Source organism: Alligator sinensis, unplaced genomic scaffold, assembly GCF_000455745.1.
Source record: "Alligator sinensis unplaced genomic scaffold, ASM45574v1 scaffold388_1, whole genome shotgun sequence".
Lineage (NCBI taxonomy): Eukaryota > Metazoa > Chordata > Crocodylia > Alligatoridae > Alligator > Alligator sinensis.
The window spans coordinates 1258748-1279231 of NW_005842394.1; the positions used below are offsets into that span (position 1 = coordinate 1258748).

The 20484-nt window shown below is 57.8% G+C and overlaps 1 protein-coding gene across 4 annotated transcripts in view; it reads left to right on the forward strand.

Annotated features, from left to right (window-relative positions):
• The first annotated feature begins 3383 nt into the window (after positions 1–3383).
• The window catches only part of AK1 (adenylate kinase 1), a 24296-nt gene continuing 7195 nt past the window's right edge, over positions 3384–20484 (forward strand). Inside the window, exons 1-7 of one of the 4 annotated variants that reach the window (XM_025211232.1) lie at positions 3384–3572; positions 4164–4343; positions 4947–5119; positions 5672–5785; positions 6518–6709; positions 7111–7197; positions 18325–18364. In XM_025211232.1, the coding sequence (XP_025067017.1) occupies positions 3389–3572; positions 4164–4343; positions 4947–5119; positions 5672–5785; positions 6518–6709; positions 7111–7197; positions 18325–18364 (970 nt within the window). In that variant the 5' untranslated portion in view covers positions 3384–3388. Of the gene's footprint in view, positions 3573–4163; positions 4344–4946; positions 5120–5671; positions 5786–6517; positions 6710–7110; positions 7198–11229; positions 11334–17674; positions 17795–17991; positions 18071–18324; positions 18365–20484 lie in introns of those variants that run through there. The other 3 variants (XM_006029724.3, XM_025211234.1, XM_025211233.1) reach the window with 3 other exon arrangements.

Genomic DNA, 20484 nt, shown 5'->3' on the forward strand with positions numbered 1-20484 from the left:
GAGGGCGGCGGGGAATGAATGGCCTCATCTCTCTCGCCTGCACGCGGGGGTGGGCGGGCGGAGACCCCCGCTGGGCCATGGGGTTTGCCCCGACCGCGATGACCTGTTCGGCTGCCGTGTCCCGTTGGGCTGCGGGGCCGCCCGCCTGGAGCAGGAGGCTCCTGGGTGATCCGTCAGCTGCGTGACACCTGCCCCCTGGACACCCCATAAAGGACCCGTGCGTGGCGTGGCGGAGCCATGGGCGCCATCGATAACAAGGCCACGCAGAAAAAGCGGCAGCCGTAAGAACCCAGACTTTCTCTGCGGGCCCCTTCGCCTGCCCCCGGAGCAGCAGAACAGTTTCACGGGTATCAGCGGCTTCCTGATTGATGCCAGTGCAGCTGAGTCGAGTTTGGCCCTGGGCTCCTGTGTGGATTAGTGAAGCACGAGCAGCACCCTAGCAATGAGGCCAGCATGGCACCGGCTCGGTTATTGCATTAGTGAGGACACTTACCTTGGCCGGTAGGAGTGCGTGTGCAGCCCCCAGCTCTCAGCGCGGTGGAGGGAGCGCGCTGGTGCTTCTCTTGCCTGGGTGCCAGCAGGAGCGACTGATGCTAATCACCTTATTCATATTTTGTGGACAACTTCCCTTTTTATTTCCCAGTAACAGCTGGCAGCAGCACGCCAGGCAGAGTGGAGCTGGAGCTAAACAAGAACATGCATCCACATAGGTCTGGCCCAAATACCCCTCAAATTTCATGCTGATGCACCTGGCCAGCTTTTGGCAATTGGTTCCCATTGTCATAGACAGCCCCTGTCTTTATTCTGGCAAGGAAGGAAAAGCCCTTGGAGCTGCACAAGCTGGAGAGGAAAGGGGAAATCTCAGCAGCCCTGAACCTTCAGCTTCATGGGCCCTTGGTTGCACCTATTTTGCAGATGGACAAACTGATGTTGTGTCCAAAATAAGCCAGCGCTCCCCACACATGGTGCAGGAAGTGCTGGCTTATTTTGGACGCAACATCAGTTTGTCCATCTGCAAAATAGGTACAAGCAGGCATCTTGAAAACTGGTCGGTGTATCGAAAGCACTGACATGGCTGCCTGGCAGCTCATTGCAGGGAGGCATGAGTGCAAAGTCAGCCTAGCTTCAGCCAGGCAGGTCGCGCTGGCACTTTGGCTTCCAGCTCGTATTGTGAATGTTTCTCTTGGAAAGAGCCCAGCAGCCTCCAGCATGGCCCTGAGCTGAGAACACACATGATCCCATCCTGTGAGCTGTAGGCCCCCGTCCAGCACCCGCCCTGACGGGAGTGCCGGGCACACTTGCTCTGGGGGGAAGTCACTGCTTGCGTGAGCTCATTGTTTATTTTATCCTCCATTCCCAGAGTCTGGGAACCTGGTTGCACCGAGGGTTAATTCTCCCAGGGTGGTGGCAGGAGGAGAAATGGCTGATTTTTGCCCAGTTAAGGTTCATCTTGACAATTGCTGTTCCTAGAGGCCTGTGCAGATGCCTCAGGTCTGCAGCCACTCAGCTATGCTGGGAACAAGACTGACAGATATTTGCTCACACTTGATTCTCATGCAGTGCCCATCACCATGACATCTCTGCCTTCCTGCCCCCTTCGTTCTCCCCAGCCTCAAAAAGTACTCTGCAGAACCAGGAGAGATGCTCCCCAACCCTGGTGAAGGGGGAGAGTTAGGAGGGGACTAGGGAAGGGGAAGGGCTGGATGTCAGGGTTGGGTTTGATGGAGGTGGGGAAACACCAAAGTCCTTCATCTGAGGTGCCAGGTCACTGCTGACTAGCCAGGACAGAGCCCAGTCCAAGCCCTGTGAAGTGGCAGCCCCCCACCATGGGGCCCTGAGTGTATGGGGGGATGTGACGGAGAGGAGGTCTGAATGGATCTCAGAGCCAGGTGCTCCTAAGTTCTTTCCCTTGCTCTGACACTGATAACTTTAGTGCCCTTGGGCACATCTCTGCTTCCCTGTTTCCCCACGTATGAATATGTCCCAGGTACTCCAGTGCCCTTGGACCCAGCAAAGAAAAACAAACAAGATCCAAAGGCTGGGAGATGAGCTGCAGACCTCCCAGTGAAGAGGAAAATGACCTGCTGTGTGCAGCAGGGGCTTCTCCAGTGCTCAGGGTCATCCCATGGGCCTGCCCACCTGTTGGGAAGCGCGCTGCCCTCACTAGCCCTGGCTGCTGGGCTCAGGGCAGGGTAGCAGGGGGAGTTAGGGTGAGGTGGACTGTATGGCCCCCTCTAGCCTCAGGTGAGCTGTGCCTGGTGCTGCAGAGCACCTGAGTGCTCCGCTGGCAGGAGCCAGGAGCTGTTCTCCATAGCAGGAGGTACTTCAGGACGGGTCCCTAGCAACGGGCAAGCCTCCCTCTCTTGGCCTTGCGCGCTCGCCTCCGCAGCCCACGCTTCTCTGGCGCAACACTTTGATGGGAGCCAAAGCACCGCTGTCCCCTGTAGCTGCCTTTCATCCTGCCAGCTGCACCCCCCCACAGACTGTGTGCGCAGAGCCAGGGGCTCGTGCTCCTCCCCCAGCTCTCATGTATTCCTCGCTGCATCCTGGCTGTTGCCTTGCCGAGATGAAAATGAGTGCGCTCTCAGCATGGGGTCACGAGCAGAACAAGGGAACAAGCAGACGTGGCCAGCAGCACCAGCTCTGTGGGGAGCAAGGGAGGCCACGTTGTCTATCCCGCCCCCCCCCAGCCCTCTCTCGGAGCTGGGGGGCTGCAGGAAACCCTATGACCAGAGCCCCAAGACATCACCCTTGTCCTTTGCTGCGGCTACCAGACACCCACTGCCACATGAGCAGTGAGTCGTAGTGCCAGGATGCTGCACTCAGGCAGAGGATCTGGAGGGTTGGAGCAAGGCAGTCGGGACACCTGGGTTCTCTTCCCTGCTGTCTTGCTGGAACTTGGGTAAGAAAGTTGGAGCAGTTCCCTCCTCTGAGGCCGGCTGCACAGGAGGGAGGCTGACCAGAGGCTCTGTGAGCTCCTGTTTGCAAAGTGCTTTCTAGATCCCTGTGCTGGGGAGCACCAATAAGACAGGCCTGGATTCTGCCCCATGTCCTCCTGCTGAGGAGGGCTCTCCTCCACCCATCTCCCCAGTAGAGGGGCAGAGGTGAGAGCTCTTAGCAAGAGTCTGGCAGAACCTGACCTGTGCCAGCCTGCTGCAGTTGTGCCCATGTGCTGGGGACTCCTGGGTGCCAGGATGGGCCAACAGGAGGGGGTGTGCTCTCATGTCTGTGCTGCCACGCCATCCTGCCTCCCGCTAGTGAATACAGGCTTGCCTCTACTGGGCTGTCTTCTCCCTCCCAGGCCCAGATCCCAGCCTGGCAGATCCTCTCCCTTCAGCCTCTCACTCCGCCCAGCCCAGTCTGACTTAGTCCTACTGTCTTGCAGAGCATGCTCACCGGCTTGATGTACTCCCGCCCCGAGGACCCCATCAGCTATCTGGAGTGCTGCTTACAGAAAGTCCGGGAGCTGGGTGGCCCCGAGAAGGTGCAGTGGGACACTTTCCTGGGTCCGGAGCAGCACTGCTTCCCCTCACTCAATGGTGGGCAGGGGAAGAAGCCCTTCTTCCAGCCAGGTAGGCAGAACTTCACACAGGCATTGGTTTGGAGTGGGACAGGGCTGCTGAGCTCTGTTAGTGCCGTAGCGCACACGGTAAATGAGCCAGGCACTTGGCTCCGAGGGTGCTGATGGGGCTGATCCAGCCTTGAGCAGGGCTTGGACTAGATGTGACCTCCTGCACCTCTTCCAGCCCTGCTTCTCCATGATTCTTGCTTGTGTGGAAATGGGAGTGAGTGGCAGCTCCTGGCTGGGGGAGTCCTGACCCCTGCCATTGCAAGCATGTGTCAAACAGTCCTCTTTGTCAACTGGCCACGCTCAGATAGTTAGTGCCCATCTGAGCAGGAGTGGGAGCCCAGGTCTCCCCGCAAGACTGCAGGGCCACACTCTGCATACGTGTTGGCACACACCTGTGTCAGCTGCAGACACACCCCTTTTGCCCACTGCATGCTCTGCGCTCATGGCTCCTGCACATGTGCACACCTGTCTTGGCCCATGCCCCTCTGCTCCATGCCTGTGCATGCACGGGAACCCCCAGTGTCATATGCACCCCCCAAGCTGTTCATGGTCCCACTTGAAGCTGACATTCTGCCCCTGCTTCCCTCTGCAGACCCTGGTGTGGGGCCATACCACTGGTGTCTGCAGGCGCCTGCCTGTGGGTGCCTGCCGTCCATCCAGAGCCAGTTCTCCATCGAGAGCGACTCCGACATGACAGAGTCCACTGGGCTGATCCAGGAGTACGACGTGTTTGACCCCAGCAGACCCCGCCCCAAAATCATCTTTGTTATTGGTGAGAACCCCCCAACCCGCAACCCCCACCCCTGCCGCCCAGTGCTGGGCCATGCAGCCAGGATCATTCCTGGGGGGAGGACGAAGGGTAGGAGGCAGACACTGGAGTCTGACATCCTGTGTAGTCCTTTAGCCTTTATAGTGGGATTCGCTGGTAGGCAGCCCCAGGCTAGGGTGGGGCACAGCTTGCTTCTCTCTTATCTGCAAAATAGTCATAATTCTGCCTTGCTTCACTGGGGACTGGAAAGACTTAATGCATGAATATGCAGTGAGCACTTTGAGAGACCTGCTCAGGCCTTCCCCTGAGAGCAGCTGCCCCATTCCCCCATCCCTTCACCAGTCCCAAGGAGCTGAGAGGGGGCTGGGTGGCTCAGTGATGGACATTGTGGCAATAGGAGGCATTTAGAGGACATGGCCTCCTGTCTCTTTAATGCCTATGGCCAGACCCCCTGCTGCCCCCCTGGTGTCACTCCATTGACTTCCTCCTGATTTACACCAACCTGAATGTCCCCTGGGGAAAGCTCTGCAGAAGCTGACAGGGCAGGTGAGGATGGGGCAAAGGGCCTGGGGCCACTCAGGTGTTCACACCTCCTGTGCTTGGCAGGTGGCCCTGGCAGTGGGAAGGGCACACAGAGCGCCAAGATCGCTGCCCACTTCGGGCTCATCTGCATCTCCGTAGGCGAGATCCTGCGCAGTCAGATGCTCCACCATGCCACCAGTGACCGGAAGTGGGAGCTCATCGCCCAGATCATTGCCAACGGGGAGCTGGCCCCACCTGTGAGTCATGAGCACTGGGCTCCTTCAGGGGCACCTTGCACTACCCTCTGGGCAGCTGGCTGCTGTTTCTGCAGCTGTTCCGCACCTTCTGCCCTTGCAGCCCTGCTGTTCCCTCAGCTTTGTCAGGACAACCTGAGGCTTGAGGAGGGCCTAACAAAATTGTTTCCACCCCCTGGACAGAGATTATGTCAGCATCTTCTGCCAGTGATGCCTTGTGGGCATTTCCATGTCCTGCCAGCCCTAGGCTGGTGAGAGCCCTCTCTGGTGATGCCCACAGGATAAAAGGTGATGAGAATGAGTTTGCCTCTTGGCCAGTGTCTCTGCCAGGGGCTGCCTCTGGACCGAGTGGAAGATGACAGGTGCAGAGATTTTAATGCTCTCATCTCTGTTCCATCAGGAACAGGGCTGGGACCCATCACCTTCAGACTCCCCACCCCACAACCACCAGGCAGGCCGGATGTGTATGTCCCGAATGACCCCCCAGGACAAGTGGTGAGAGGTTCAGTCCCTGCCGTCATGACCAGCCCCCTGAGCAGTCTCTTTGCCTTGCAGGAAACCACCATTGAGGAGCTGAAGCAGCAGTTCCTCAAGCAGCAGGATGCCAGAGGCTTTGTGGTGGATGGTTTCCCCCGGGAGATAGGGCAGGCCTTCACGTTCGAGGAGCAGGTGGGGCAAGGCTGACAGTGGGCAGAGACACTTTGCAAGGCTTCATTTCATGTTCTTTGCTGCACTTTCCCCAAATCCTCCCCTAGCACCTGGCACTGTGCCCCCCCGCCAGTCCCCTCCAACAGTGTGCACCCTCCCCTGGCACTGTGCCCCCAGGCTGCCACCCTTGCCCCTCTTCTCCAGGGACATGTGCCCCCTCACTGTGTTTCCACAGTGACTAGGGATCACAAGAGCACCCTGTCCCCTGTCCACCCAGAGGAGATCAGGATTGGATCCCTACATTCCTGGTAATCTGGGGAATGCCTGGATTCCTCCATCCTAGGGCCACAGTGGTCCAGGCCTTGCCCAAAGCCTCTTCAGGACCCTCTGTGGGATGGTGAGACTCCCTGGGGACCTGTTTGTGGAGTGGGGCCATGTTGATCTAGCAGGGCTGGGAGCCAGGAGAAGCTCTTGCAGGCTGCAGCCTGGATACTTTCAGCACAGTTCCATCAGGAACAGCGCTGGGACCCCCACTGTCCCTCCCAGCAGATCCCCCCTACCCCATGACCAACTGACAGGTAGGACATGTGGGTCCCAGCTGACTCTCCAGGACAGGTAGTGAGAGGTTCAGTCCCTGCCCTCAGGGACCCTGAACTCATCAGAGCCTGTCTCAGGCCTGTCTAAGCTGCTGGGGTCCCCATGGGGAAGAGAGCTCTGCCCCCCTCATAGCCAGGACCATCTGTCTGACTTCAGATTGGCTCCCCGGACCTGGTGGTGTTCTTGGCATGCTCAAGCCAGCGTTTCCGGCAGCGCCTGGAGAAGCGAGCATTGGAGCAGGGCCGGCTGGATGATAATCCCCATGCCATCGAGCGGAGGGTGGACACCTTCAAGCAGAATGTCCCACTGATTGTGAAATACTACCAGGAGAAGGGAGTCGTCATCCGGGTAAGGCTCTGTGGGGGATGCTGGAGCCGTGCCCCAGTCCCAGCCACCAGGCTGCGTGGCTCCCCCCTACCAGCACGGCACAGATCCAAGACTCGGTGCTGGCTCCCAGCTTGATGCAGGGCCTGGTCCTTTGTCACTCTCCAAAGCATGGGGCAGGCTCAGAGGTTGCATGGAGCAGGCACTGACCTACGTGATGGCCCTGGGGATGCAGGAGGGAGGTCTGGGAGCATGTCTGGAGTGGGAGAGTTGTTGTCCTGGCAGGCAAAGCCCTGGGAGAGGGCTTGCTTTGGAGGGAGGCTGAACTCCAGCATGGGGTGGGATTTCTTCTTTCCCGTCCTGCTTCACCCCCTTCCCTCACCACAGATCCAGACTGACCATGGCCTCTGCCTTTCTGCTTTCAGTTCGATGCAGACAGAGAGGAAGATGATATATTTGCTGACATCAGCTCCGTGGTCCAGGCACAGCTTTACCCAGATGGCATGGACAAGGCAGGTGAGGGGGGCTGTTAGACACTGCCAGGGAGAGCAGAGCTGGCTGGGGGTGAGCCAGAGCCCTGGCCTTACACCCAGACCAGACCTTCTGGCCTCTCTGCACTGGGCTAACCCCCTGGGCCAGCTTTAGGAAACATGGCTATTTGGGAGGTCCCAGCCCCCTCCTGCCCAACCACTGGAGCAGGACACAGACAGAGGCAGCCTATGTGCTCAGCTAGCTCCTAGGGGAATGTGGACACACAAGTGTGGAGGGTGGGTCAGGGTCTTGTAAAGTTACTTTAGTCATGGGTCTGGTAAGCATCTGCTCAGCTAAAAGTCTCCAAGCCTCTCCCATTGCCCTCCTTTCCCCAGCCCAGAGGTGCCCGGAGCATTGAGGCCTGGGTTTGCCCAGGGCCCTTGGGGCACTCAGTGTGCCCTCCGGTGAGTGTGCGTCTCTCTCTGGCTCAGGGTCTCTGCCACGGGCTGAGCTAGACTCACCCTACAGTGCCTCTGCAGAAGGCCAGCAGGAGGAGGAGGAGGGCGAGGAAGGGCAGGTAAGGGCCCAGCGATGCTCTCTGGCCCCCTGGGGGAAATGCCATCGTGCTTTCCAGGACCTGGGCTGGAAACCAGCCAAGCTTCCTCCTGCAGGATCAAAAACAGGAACCGGGGAAGCTCCTGGGGGATGTGGAAAAACACAGTGGATCCGTGCGCCAGAGGGGTCAGTGGCTGGGGGCTGAGGGCAGGCACGGCCACTGTGTCAGCCAGACAGCAGAGAAAGCTTGGAGCAGGATGCAAGGGGAGGGGGCAGCTCTGATGATTAATTTCCAGAGGGCTGGAAAATGGGGTGGGAGAGAGTGGAGAGCCATGGCAGGGAGGGATCCCAGAGGAACAGAGGCTGCCGTGACTGTGATCTCCCAGATGGGAAGGCAAAGTGCCCCTCAGGGCTGCCAGGCAGAACAGCTGCTCGGGGGCACAGAGGAAAGACATGGGCTGTGTCCCTGCCCCAAGCGTGTGAGCCATTGGCATCTGCTTGGCAGGGGAGAGAGGAGACTGCTGATGGGAGAGAGCAAATGGGACGTGTGGCACATGAGAGGTTAACCCCTTCCACCAACTCTCAGCTGAGCCAACCCAAGCCCAAGTATATGGGCTCCAGAGCCAGGCTCCAGCCAGTGCCTACCAAGGGACCATGGGGCAGGTAGCCAGGCAGCTGCTGTAGTGATCCCTGGTCCCCTGCACAGTGCTGGCCCCATCTACCAGCTGAGGACATGCTGGATGGGTCACTTTCTGTGCAATTAGCCCTTAGTTAGTCTGCCATCTCCATTTCCTACTGGCCTAGCCTGCGGTGGCTGCACGGGATGGAGGGATGGCAGCCGGACTGGGACAAGCCTCCCCTTCACAATCAGGCATGAGGGGGAAGGGCCTTTCAACTCCCCACTCTCCAGTCTCTGCCCACACTGCCCTGGTGCCTGCTCTCTCCTCAGGCTGCACTGCCGTGGCTGGTTCCTCACTGATGAATGAATTGCCCTTGCTCCCTGTGGCACCAGCACCAGCAAGCAGAGGTGGCCCAGGGGTGTGAGGTGCTACACCTGGCCCCAGGCATCCCTGGGTTGTGGTGGGAGCAGCCTCCCTCTGCTGCAGGGCCAAGGGGGGCAAGGGATTGGGGACCCAGATGCCAGAGGTACCTTTCTGTAGGGCCCCTGCAGGATTTGCAGACACTGGATATGAGACCCTGAATTCACTGTAGAGCCAGTTTAAGGGACATGGTTTATTACCCCCTTGGTGTCTGTCCACTATAATCGCTTGGAGGAACACGCTGGCACTTGCATGCTCTTCCTCACACTGTGCCTGCCCCTGCGAGGCTGTTTCTGTGCTCTCATCTCTTATTTTTTGCCTTACGCAAGACTAGGGTCTTGTACAGCCCCCCGGCTCAATGGGATGCCGCTCTAGCTGAGTCTACAAGGCACCAGTGTCCTGGAGCTGCTGGCCTGGGGTGCTAGGAGCTGCCCCCCAGCACGCAATTAGGAGTGGTTGTTGTGTTGATGTCCTGTTCAGTATTTCTTGGCACCCAGCCTGAAAGCGCACACAATAGGAGGAAGCAACTCATTAAACAGCCTAGGAATAATAATTCAAGGTGCTAAGTGGTCTGGTCACATGACTAACTGTTTGCACTTCTGGGGCTCTCAATGTGCTCATGGGACTTCAGCCTTGCACCTGAGCAGGGTAACTCCCATCCCCAGGGGAAACTGAGGCAGAGGGAAGGCAAGAGACTTGCCCAAGGCCACACTGAGGCAGTGGCAGAGCTGGAAATGGGGTGCTGACTCCCAGCCTCGTGCTTCCACCTGGACACTAAGAAGAAAGGGAGCAAAATGAAGAGGCTCCTGTAGCTGCCTTCACTGCAGGTACAGGGGCTGGGTCCCCTCTGGGGTGCCTCTGCTTCCCTGTTGTGGCAGCCACCTGCTCTGAAGTGTTGTATTGGCAGGATGGCAGGGCACGCAACAACCCTTGCCATGGAGCTGTCGAGAGGGCTCCTGAGTGGAGATGACTGAGGGAATGGAGGGGGAGGCATGGGCAGAGAGCCCCAGTGTCTGTTGGCATGAGGGGCTGGGCACCCAGCAGCTTTGTCAGTTCACTGGTGATTTTAGAGATTGAACAATTCATTTGGACTGGGCAATGGAAGTGGGCTGTTCTGGAAACATCAGTGTGTAGCATGGTGGGTTTTTCTGAATGTAATACACCATATTTTCCCACCTACAACACGCCTCAGATAAAATATGACATTGTTTTAAGGGCAGAATGAAGAAAAATCTTTCCCTGCAGTAAGTAACTGAGTAAGAGCAGCTAGGGATCGGAGCCTGCTCATTGTTCTGCTACCGGTGAGTCTTGTGCAGTAAGGCAGAAACTGCTCTTACATATTTCTCACATATAATGCACACTGAAATTTCCAGCAGCTGGTTTTGGGGAAAAAAGGTGCGTGTAGTATGCAAGAAAATACTGGGTACATTTTTTGTAATGCGCAATTCAGCAAACATGCTGTACTGCAGCGAGCAATGCAGCTGCCGCCGAATCTGTGTCTGTTGCTGGAAAAAGTTTTCAGCTGCAAAATTCCTCCCTGCGCTCTGTGAAGCAAAGCTGCCAGGGCCCCGCACCCAACAGGGAGCAGAGCTGACCCTGTACAACAGGTAGTTTCTCCCTGTCTTGCTGCTTGGCAGACTGGATGAACTGCCTGCTGTAGCCATTGTGTTGTGTTCAGTGTTGTTGAGATGTGTTCTCTCTCCCATGGGTCGACAGAGAAGTTGGAGCCCCTGATGGCTCCTCACTGGCCTGTATGACCTGAGTCTGGGGTTTTCCAGACAGGCCTCCGTGGCTGACAAGAACTGGGCTGGGAGTTGCTGCCCATCTCTGCAGAGATACCAGGGGCTGATAGAGCCTGAAGGCCGAACTCCCCTGCATGCCCTAGAGAGGGTCCTTCCAGGTCACAGTAGCCTGGCCGTGTGTGGGAAAGTGTCTCCTGCTGCCCCACGTGGCAGCCCACTGGGATCTTGCCTGGGACCTTTTCCCAGCACTGGACTCAGTGCTGGAGAATGGGGAGGAAAGGTTAGACACAGCACTACCCTTGGCATTGCCCCAGCCCTCTGTGCCTGCTGCACACAGGGCCTCACAGCCCCAGGGCAGGGAGTCTGCAGGTCTTCCAAGCTTCAGGGGGGTCATGGCACTCTGGGGGCCAAATCCTGATCCAAGTGATTTCCATGGGGCCAGAATCAGGCCCTGGAGCATGGAGTAGCGAGTCTGGCCCTGCTCTGCCCACTCTTGCTCCCGCCGCCTTATTGGAGCCACGTCAGGGCTAAGCGTGCACTTCTCCCACCAGCGCCTCTGCTCTCGCCCTCCCCAAGCTCTTTGTCTGTGCTGCCGACTCCCCCCTTCAGCCACCTCCCCCCCTCGCCCCTAAATCATTGGTATTCAGATCACATCCCCAGGAGTCGGGTGTCTCTGCCTGCTCCGAGGCTATGAGAAATCCTCCTCCCGGCATGCAGCGCGGATGGCAGCATTATATATAGCGGTAAAAATAGCCAGGCAGGACATGCAGGGCAGCTGGCTGGAGCGAACCGGCCCTTTCTCCTCCCAGTCTCCTCGGACTCCTCCATCCCAGCGCTGAGGTCAGTAGTGCGGCCCCTGGGCGGGAGCTTGAGCGGGAGGGGAAGGGAGCTGTGCTGTGCAGGGGGTCCCCAGAGGGCAGGGCTGCTGTAAACCCTGCCTTGCTGCAGACTGGAGACCTGCTTTGTTCCCCACTGCTCCTCTGGCCCCAGGGTCGAGGCGGCAGGCTGCTGGGCTCTGGTGGGCTGAGGGTTGTTTTGCTGGCGATGCAGCAGCCAGCTGCCGCTGTACCAGGCTCAGCGCGGCGACGGCAGGCTCTCCCCACAGCCATGTGTCATCAGTCCCAGGCATGCCAGTGTTTATCCCCTGCATCAAGTGTTTTTTTCTGGGCTCCCCACAGGTGCAGGCGTGCGTGCCTGCATCTGCTGTGACTGTACAGGGACCGTGAGTCAGGACTCCCAGCCTCTGAGCCTGGTTCTTGCATGGACACACCATGACCTTGGGCAGGTCACTTAACACCTGTGGCTCCATGTCCCCCACTGGACAACAGCAGCTCCTCTCACCCATACTCAGGGGAGGTGGGAAGTTTGCTATGTGCCTTGATTTCTGGATGGGCCATAGAGGAAGCCTGTTCTTGCTAGGCCCTGGCTGTGACTTTGGTGCATGTTGTGTGGATGGTGCAGGCTTCTAGGGCAGTCTGCAAACCCGGCCGAGTTGGTGCCTGGCTTCAGCAGGGAGCTGCGCATGGTGTCAGACTGGTCTACCATGTGTTTTTGTTGCTTGTTGCGGGCTGCAGTTGCCTGCTTCGGTGTTTGCTCACCTTTCTCGCTGTCTCTGGACGTGCCTCCAGCTTCAGCTCAGAAGGGTCCTAGAGCTCCCTGGTGTGTTGACTGAGCCACTGGAGGGCCAGAGACTGGGGTTGGAGGTGAGGGGTCACAGTCAGGGTGAAGGTACCAGGGGCGCTTTGGTGGAGCTCTGGGCTGCAATCCTGTGCTGGGGACTGTAGCTCACATGGCAGGTGTGGGGAGAAGGGCCCAGGGTACATCAAGCTGTGGATCAGGGCTGAGATGCATTGGCAAACCTGGGCAAGGGGCACTGGACTGGAGGAGCTGGCTTGGGTTGCAAACCAGAGTTGTGATAGGCAGTTTGTCCAGAGCCTGTGCCAGGCTTGGTGTCCCTCACTAGCATGAGCACTGAATTCACTCCCTGGTCTTTAGAAGATGAGTCCCCAGGCTCCAACCCAGCCATTAAATGGGGTTCAGATGGTGGCAGGCACGGTGCCCCCAGGTAGCATTTCCCACCCTTCCTTAGCCCTGAGTTCCCTAGCCCCAGCTGGTGTCACTGGGAAGGGGAGAGGTTTCCTGGTGTGATTTCCAGCTCTCCTCAGGGCTTAGTGCTTCCACATCAGCTGGATGATTGGGTAGGAAGGGCAGATGGAGCCCTTCCTCATTTGGAGCTGCTCTGGACCCATGCCATAGACCGGGATGGGGGCAGGGCCAAACCTGGCAGAGCCTGGCAGCAGCCTAGGGCAGTAAGCGGTGGGAGCAGCACACAGAGCCATTGATAATAGCAAATATGCAGGGAGCAAGAAACTCCTTTTGGCCTGGGAGGCAGGGCGATTGGAGACTTCAGGCAGGGAAGTGGCTGGCTTCTCTGCTGCAAGCAAATGGCCAATAGTCAGGTGTGCGGCTGTTCGGAGAGGAAGTTGGAGTGTCCAGAGAAGTCCAGGCCTCTGGACTTGGCTGTGGCCAGGAAGCCTCCAGGGCTGTCCAGCTGGCACTTCTGCTGAGACCTGCACTGTTGGGTCTAATTATGGTGGGATGCTGGTGCCCAGGGCATGCGCCATTCTCTCTGCTGCCCACACAGGCCAGGAGATGCAGGCTCTGCCCCGGGGAGCTTACAGCAGAGGCTGCATGGAAACAACAGCTCTGTGCTTTGTCTGCCTGTCCAGGGATGTTGCACCGAACCCATCGTGGCGCTCGCTCTGCCACTCCCCAAGCTGAATATGACTAAGCCTGGAGCAGTGGGAGAGAAGCTGGGTCTACACTGTGGCTTTTCCCTCATGGCACAGGCCACAGAGGATAACAGCTGCCTGTCTGGTCCCTCTGCATCACCCATGAGGAAGCAGCCACCCAGGGATGCTATTCCCAGCCCAGATGCTTCAGCGTTAGACTCGATCCTGTCAGGCACAGAGCTCCCTTGCCACCCCTGGACTTACTGGGTCAGCTCCCACTATCAGGATTGTAGCTTTGGCACTTTACTACAGGGCTGTACAATTCCTGCCAGCCCTGATGGGGTCGTGGCTTTTTCTACATGGCCATAGAGTCAAACTGGAGAGACGTGGGATTTTACGGGAGTCAGAAAGGCCCAGCAGTCATGAAACCAGACCAATGGTCTTTCTCACAAGCACCCTCAGGTTACAGTGCCCCACCTAGCAAATGGGTCCTGTCTGCCCCCCAGGAGAAGGGGTGGGACATGTGGGGATGCAGGGGCTGTTGAGTGCCACTTCCGGGGGTGGGGATGGGAACATCAGGCTGGCTGCGAGGCTGGCAGAGCTGCTTTCTGGCTCTGAGGAGCACTCTAACCCTTTGGTTATCAGGAGCACCCAGTCTCTCTCTCTAGGCTAATGTCCTTGTTGGGTCTTCTAAGATGTTGAAGTCAGCAGCTTCCCAGGGCTAGCCCCCCGGGTCAGGGACAGTCTGTTGCCCAGCTGTGGGATGGGAAGCACTGCTCTGGGGAAAGGGTCTCTTCTTCCTTCCCTGGGCAGGGACATGGCAGCAGCAATGTTGAGACCTCTCAGCTCTGGTCCATGTGTTGCAGCCAGGGACCCCACACTGAAAAGCATCCCCCAACCCTTCCCACGGTCACTCATATCACACCTGCTCCTTTTCCTGTCTCTGTGCTTATGGAAAGCAAAGCTTTGGCCTGCATTGCTCTGGTGCTGGGTGGGCTGTGAGCCCACCATGGGCAGCCAGAGCAGACGGGGAGGTTGACATAATTGTGCGTAATGTGTCCCCCCTCACTACCCCAGGCTGAGGGTGGCTGCTGGGGTGGAGGCAGGGCTGGAGCTGGCTCAGCTGCCATTGCAGCATGCAGAGTGACAAGGCTGGGGGTGCTGGCAGGGACCCAAGGTAGTGGGTATGTTTGGTATTCGGCTGCCAGGTCATCCGATCTCAGCCAGGAGGCTGCTTGTAGGAAGCGAGTTGGGATTGAACATGGCCTGGAGCCACGGGCATTTGAGAGCACCTGCAAATATCACCCTACAACTCCACCCAGAGTCTTTGCCCCACTCCCCAAACCCCTCGACCTCCTCCCTACAAACAGACCTGCCCCCCTCAGCCACTGACCCTCAGGGACTCAAGCTCAGCCTTGGAACTAGCAGCTCAGGCACAGCTTCAGTGGAGCTGCCCCATCTCATGCCAGGGCTGACTTGGTCACTTCAGGCCTCCTCTGCCCATAAAACTGGGCTTCAGGGGCCTTGTGTGTGTGAAATGCAAGGTGAAGGGCTGAAAATGGCTCCCAGGGGGGCTCTTGAACTTCACCCGGGAGCAAGAAGGCTCCTATTTCAGGACCAACTTGGGTTCCTCATGACCTTTGCCTTTCTCTGCCTGACTGCCCTTTGGGGCAAGATGAGGATCTGGCCCGCAGCTCCTTGGTGCTGACCGCACCCCTGCACAGGTGTGGAAGTGACCCTGGGAGGATTTATATCTGGGCCATACTTAGAACCCAGGAGCAGGCTGAACCCAAAGGGCACCTGTCCTTATTAGGCCTGGGCTGGGGGACTGTAACTTGAACTCCCCTCCTCCTGCTGCTGAGGTTGGGCTTGTGGGCTGCGGTGCAGGCTCTGGAAGGACATAGGTCTATTTTGGGGATGGGCTGTCTGAGCCCTCGTCTCAAAGGGTTCAAGCATTCTCCAAGCTGGTAAAAGTCTGGGCCTGAAAGCAACACTTAGGGGTTTGCTGCCCACAGGAGATGAAGCCAGGGGTGGGTGGGAGGGGATTGGGCCCTGAGGTGCCCCATAGCTCCAGGAAAAATGAAGCCCAGCACCAAGGAGGTGGCCGGACCCTTCTCCAAGCCCCTGGTTCCCACCAGGTTGAAGGGAGGGTGCTGCAGCTTTGTGCAAGGGGAATGATCGCTGACTGGGTATGGGGCATTGCAGATGTGGTGTGGGGGAGGCAGGTGTCTCTCGGGGGAGCTGGGTGGTTGCAGGCAAGGATGCAGAGAGGACCGGGCAAGTCTGCTGCTCTGGGCAGGGCTGAGGAGGAGGGCGGCTGGCCCAGGGAGCACGGAGGATGGCGCAGTCATGCCAAATCTATGTTGTGTCTTTGTTCTTTATACCCAACAACAACGTGAAGGCAAGGCAGGGACATGGTTGGGTCCAACCTCAGTGCCCTTGCTATAATGCCCCAGCATGTTAGGCCTAGCTAGACATCCTGCTGCTGCTTCCAAAACACCATGAGCACCACTGAAAGGATCACAGGGTATTTAAAGGGATATTGCCCTATCACTTTAGACAACCGGCTGGAAGAAGGCTCAGCTTGCTTTGCATCTTTGCCTCTGTTGGCTGCACCCATGCCAGTATCTGATTATGCTGATAGCTGGAGCAAGCTGTGCACATACAAGTCACGTCACACATGTGTGCAGCTTGTCCACTTATGGGGGGGCTGCACCAGCTGGTGGGATCACACCAGAGCAGCTCAGCCCTTTGCAGACTTGCAGTCAGTGGGGTGAGAATGGATGGACACTCATGCCCCCAAAATCCAGCTGTCTCTCCCCAGCTGTCTTCTCCCAGGGCTTCCCTCCCCAACTCCCTCTAGTGTCCCCAGCACATATTCACCTGCTCTCTACTTTGCATTAGCAGCAGCAAGAGGCTAGGGGTAGAGCCATGCAGTGCTTAGGAACGCTGTGGGGTAACAAGTTTGGCCTTATGCTTTTAAGAAAGCGGCTGCTTGGGAAGGCTGTCAATCAATCAGCCTGGCTTCCCGCTGGGAAGGAAGCTTGAGGCTCAAGTAGGGCAGGAGCAGATGACCCCAGGGACTGTGGGTCCAGCCTAAGGGGCTTGTCCCTGCATCTTAGCCATCAGGCCAAGTGCCTCCCTCATGCAGCACTGCTGGAGCCCCTGAGCTAACCTGGCCCTTTGGGGCTCCAAAGTGAGCTCCCTGGGGTGCAGCACTGCCTGGCAGCAGGCAGCCTGGTCCCTGCGCATCCTCCTCTCTGGGGAGTGGAGAGGAGCTGTGACTGGGAGCTCAGAGATGCACCAGCTTTGTGTTAGAGATTTTTTTTTAATTTGTATCCATGACCAAATTAGCCAAAACTAATTCCAAACCCAAGAGTCCAGAACCATAAGTGGCCCTAGTACCAGCAAACATCCTCCAGATGTTTCCAAAACTTCCAAAACCTTTGGCAGGCATCCTACTTGCAGACCCAAGCCCAGAGGCTTGGGGTTTGGATGCCCCTGAGTTTTGCTTGCCCTCAGCCATATGGCCCTTGGAGCAAGCAAGGGAGGAGACTCCCATTTCCACAAACCGGGCGTAAAGGTGCTGCACCTCAGTGGGTACTGAACCACACCAGAAGAGCAGTTCTCCTGTGATGCCGTTCAGGAAAACGACCTTCTTGGACACAGATACATGGCATTTCCCCAGCCAGGTTAAGAAGCCACAACACTTGTCCTGAGCCTTCAAGAGGCCGATGCAGTCGCACAAGGCAGGCATACGGGGCAGTGGTCACTCACACATGCAGCAGCTGGATAGGCCTCCTGGCAATGCTGTGCTCTGTGCCTGGTGACGTTATCACACATCCTGTAGTACTCAGCATTGTCCTGGAAGCCCCAGCTCCTGGAGCCTTGTGATGAGGGGAAACCCTTGGTTCTGGTTTAAAACCAAAAGGGAGTCCCTAGCCCTCCTGGCTGGAGAGAAACACTTGGAAACGCTCCTGGTGGGTTGCTCCCTGTGGGCTCGGAAAGCAGAGGGACACAGAGGGAGAACCCAGGTTTTATTAGTCTTCTGCTAAGTGGATGCCATCTGGGGATCCCCTAGAGTGCCTGCTGGCTGCAGCCAGGGACCATCCATCTGCTTTCTGGGCCATGGGAGCAGTACATGCATCTAGGTCAGCTTCATACTGGGCCTCCCTGTGCCCTGTCCAGCGCTGACCCATGTCCTGTGGCTAGAGTGCTCTGCCACCTGAGCTCGGGCTGTAACCCAAGCATCCCTGAGGCCATTAAATATGCAAGGGCGGTCTCATTGTAAGGCAGCAGCCAGGTCCAGCAAACGGTGGCTCTGGAACAGCAGGGCTGGAGAAGACACCTGCCCGGCGAGGTCTATCTCTCCACTCACCCCCAGATCTCTCCCCGGTTCGCACCTGCTCTGAGCCTGCCTTGCAATCCCGGTGGGGTGTGTTTGTCTCCTGTTTCTCGCTGGCTGGGTGGAGCAGACGGCAGGGAGGGCCGGTTGTCACAGTGACAAGCACAGCCTCACCGGCTCTCTAGAGCTGCTGCAGAAGGCTCAGGAGTGCTTGAATCCACCAGGTAAGGGGGCCGCAAGGGCAGAGGTCCTAAGCTGGGTGGGGGGTGTAGACTGGGCACCCTCAGAGCTGCAGGGAGGGGGCAGAGTCACTCTCTTCTGAGGTCTTCAGGCACATCTCAAATGGACCCGGTGCCAGCTGGGTGGGTGTCCGGTTGCAGGGCAGCTGGGTGGATCTGCACCGTTGGGCTCGGGGCTCTGGCGCAGAGTAAGCATCCAGTTACTAGGGCAGCGTGTTCTCCAACCAGCCTGTGCTGTGGGTCTGCGTGCGTTAGTGTGAGGTAGGTGTGCGTGGCCGTGCAGCTCTGGGAGTGCCGGAGATCCCTCTGCTTCCACGCACGGGGCTTGCCAGAGACCTCCCTTCTGCTTCCTAGGAAACCTGTCTCGCAGCAAGAAGGCGGCAAGGAGATTCAGAGCCCCAGAGCTCTGCGAAGCGCTAGCCGCTTTGCCTCAGGCAGGACCGAACCAGAGCAAGCCTGTTGTGGAAGCCAAGGGCCAGCCGAGCCCTCTAACCAAGCCTTCTGTTTCCTTCCAGCCTGAAGATCTTTGCCCAGATCCCCTCAGGATGGCAACAGGTGAGAGCTCCTCTTCCCAGTCTCTGTAGCTGTATCTCCTCGTCCCCTCCCTGTCCCCATTCCCTCCCCATCCCAGTGTGCCTTTGTCATACTGCTGCTAAATCACAGTGTCTAGGCCACAGTGTGAGCCCCTACCTGCAGATCCAGGTCTGAACATCTGCGAGTCCAGGGTGCTGAGGTGTGAGGTTAGGTCCGAGTCCTCGCTCAGATCCAAATCTCCAGGTCTTGTAGCTGTGTTATCGCCTCAGGAAGACTGTCCCTCTTCACTGCCCTTCTTTACTCTATCACCCCCTTCTCAGCCCCAGCGTTAGGGTCGTGCAGGTGTGATGTGGACATCCAGAATGGAGTACAGCAGCCCCGTGAGGCATGCTCCTCAGAGAATTGCTCCTGGCAAAGTCCCTGTTGGACCTTTGCGCTGGAGCTGGCATGTGAGTCTGCAGCTGCCAGACCCACTTTCCTCCACCACCTCCCTGGATTCTCCCTTGCTCTTTCCCTCCTCCCTCTTCTGGTTCCCTGCTCTCACTCACTGATGCCCATGAAAGAGTTCATCTGCCTGGAAAGGGATGCTCCGGGAAGCTCAGCTTCTGTGGCTGGTCTCTGGCAAATCTTTTCTAGAGGCCCATTCGTGCCCATTTTGACTGTGCTTTTGTGATGCCATTGCTTGATCCTGTGGACCTGCCCTCTGAGACTGTGACCACCACTGACAAACTGGCAGAGCCTGAGCCACGTCTCCTGCCTCTGGGTTTGGTGCCTGATGACCAGACCAAACCACTTCCCTTAGCATGTGGTTTCCTTCCAGAGTCTCGGAGAATGTCTCCAGCGCAGGCAGGCGCATCCCCCCAGCCTGTCCTGTCCCTCAGCAACTCGACTGGGGCAGATCTGAGCTGCCAAAGCAATTAGAAAACTCCCTATTGCCAAAGGCAGGCTCCTTCCTGCTGCTCAACTCAGCCCTGCTCAGGGGTGTAATTTTAGAAGGCTGTAATCAGAAGACCTCTTGTTGCTGGGTGCTGTGGCTCTGAACTTCAGACAGCTCTGGAGACACCCTGCGGTATTTTTAGCCCTTCTTCCCAATCTCCGTTACGCTCAAGAGAGTTGAAAGTGCTGGAAAGGCTGGTCTGTGCCAGGCATGACGGTCACTCTCTGGGCTGATGCAGCAGAGACTGCCCCCGGCACCTCCAGTGCTGACAGCGTGAGCTGCTGCTGTCCTAGCACAGCACCTGGGGCTTGTAGCATCTCCTGACCTCTGCGGAGTAGCGCAGTGAAGGAGCTGTGCCACTCCTCAGTGAGTTCCCTGGGTGCTGGAATTGATTATGAATTAAATTGCCCATGTCCAGGCAGCTCTGGCCCCGAGAGCCCTTTCTGGGGCTGAGCTGCAGTGTTGGCGTGGACCATGCACCTGTTACTGAATGGGGCAGCCTGGATGCTGAGCTCAACCTTCCTCAGCAGGACAGTAAATTATCACTGCCTCTCTCCTGGGCATGTTGAATGTGGCTGCGTATGCAGAGTGCTTGGATATCTGAGATGACTGGCATGCACCAAAGATGGGCACAAAGGCTGGGGTGGGATAGGATGTGATAGGATTGGCTCAGCGGAGCTGGCTGGGGAGAGAAGGCCTTGGGCAGACAGGTGAGGAGTGCCCAGGAGAGAGTGGCTGAACCCCGATGCCTGAGAGGTGCCTTGGCAGCCGGGGAGGGGGCACATCCCAGGAGAGGAGGATCCTTCAGGGATGTTGTTTGCTCAGGGTTAATGGTATAGAAGTGAATCTCCACATCCCTAAAAGATCCTCTCCCCATCTCAGAAGGAAGCATTGCCCATCCCTTCCCGTGAAGCTCGTCTTTCTCACTCGGGGTGACATCCTCCTGCTTTGTGTGCTTTAAACTGTTCCAGCTCCTCACCCACCACAGCAGGGCCTCCAGTTTAGATCTGAATGACCCAGTGTGTGCCGTACATCCCTTGAAGCCAGCTGAGTTACCTTAGGATTGAATCTGGCCCGCTGTCTGCAGGAGGAGGAGGCATTGCCTCGGAGTCCACTGGCAGAGTCCACAGCAGCTTGCCCCAGGCAGAAAGGCGGCAGATGCTGTGGCTTTTGGGGGTTCCCCGCCCCCTTTCTCCCTGGTCCG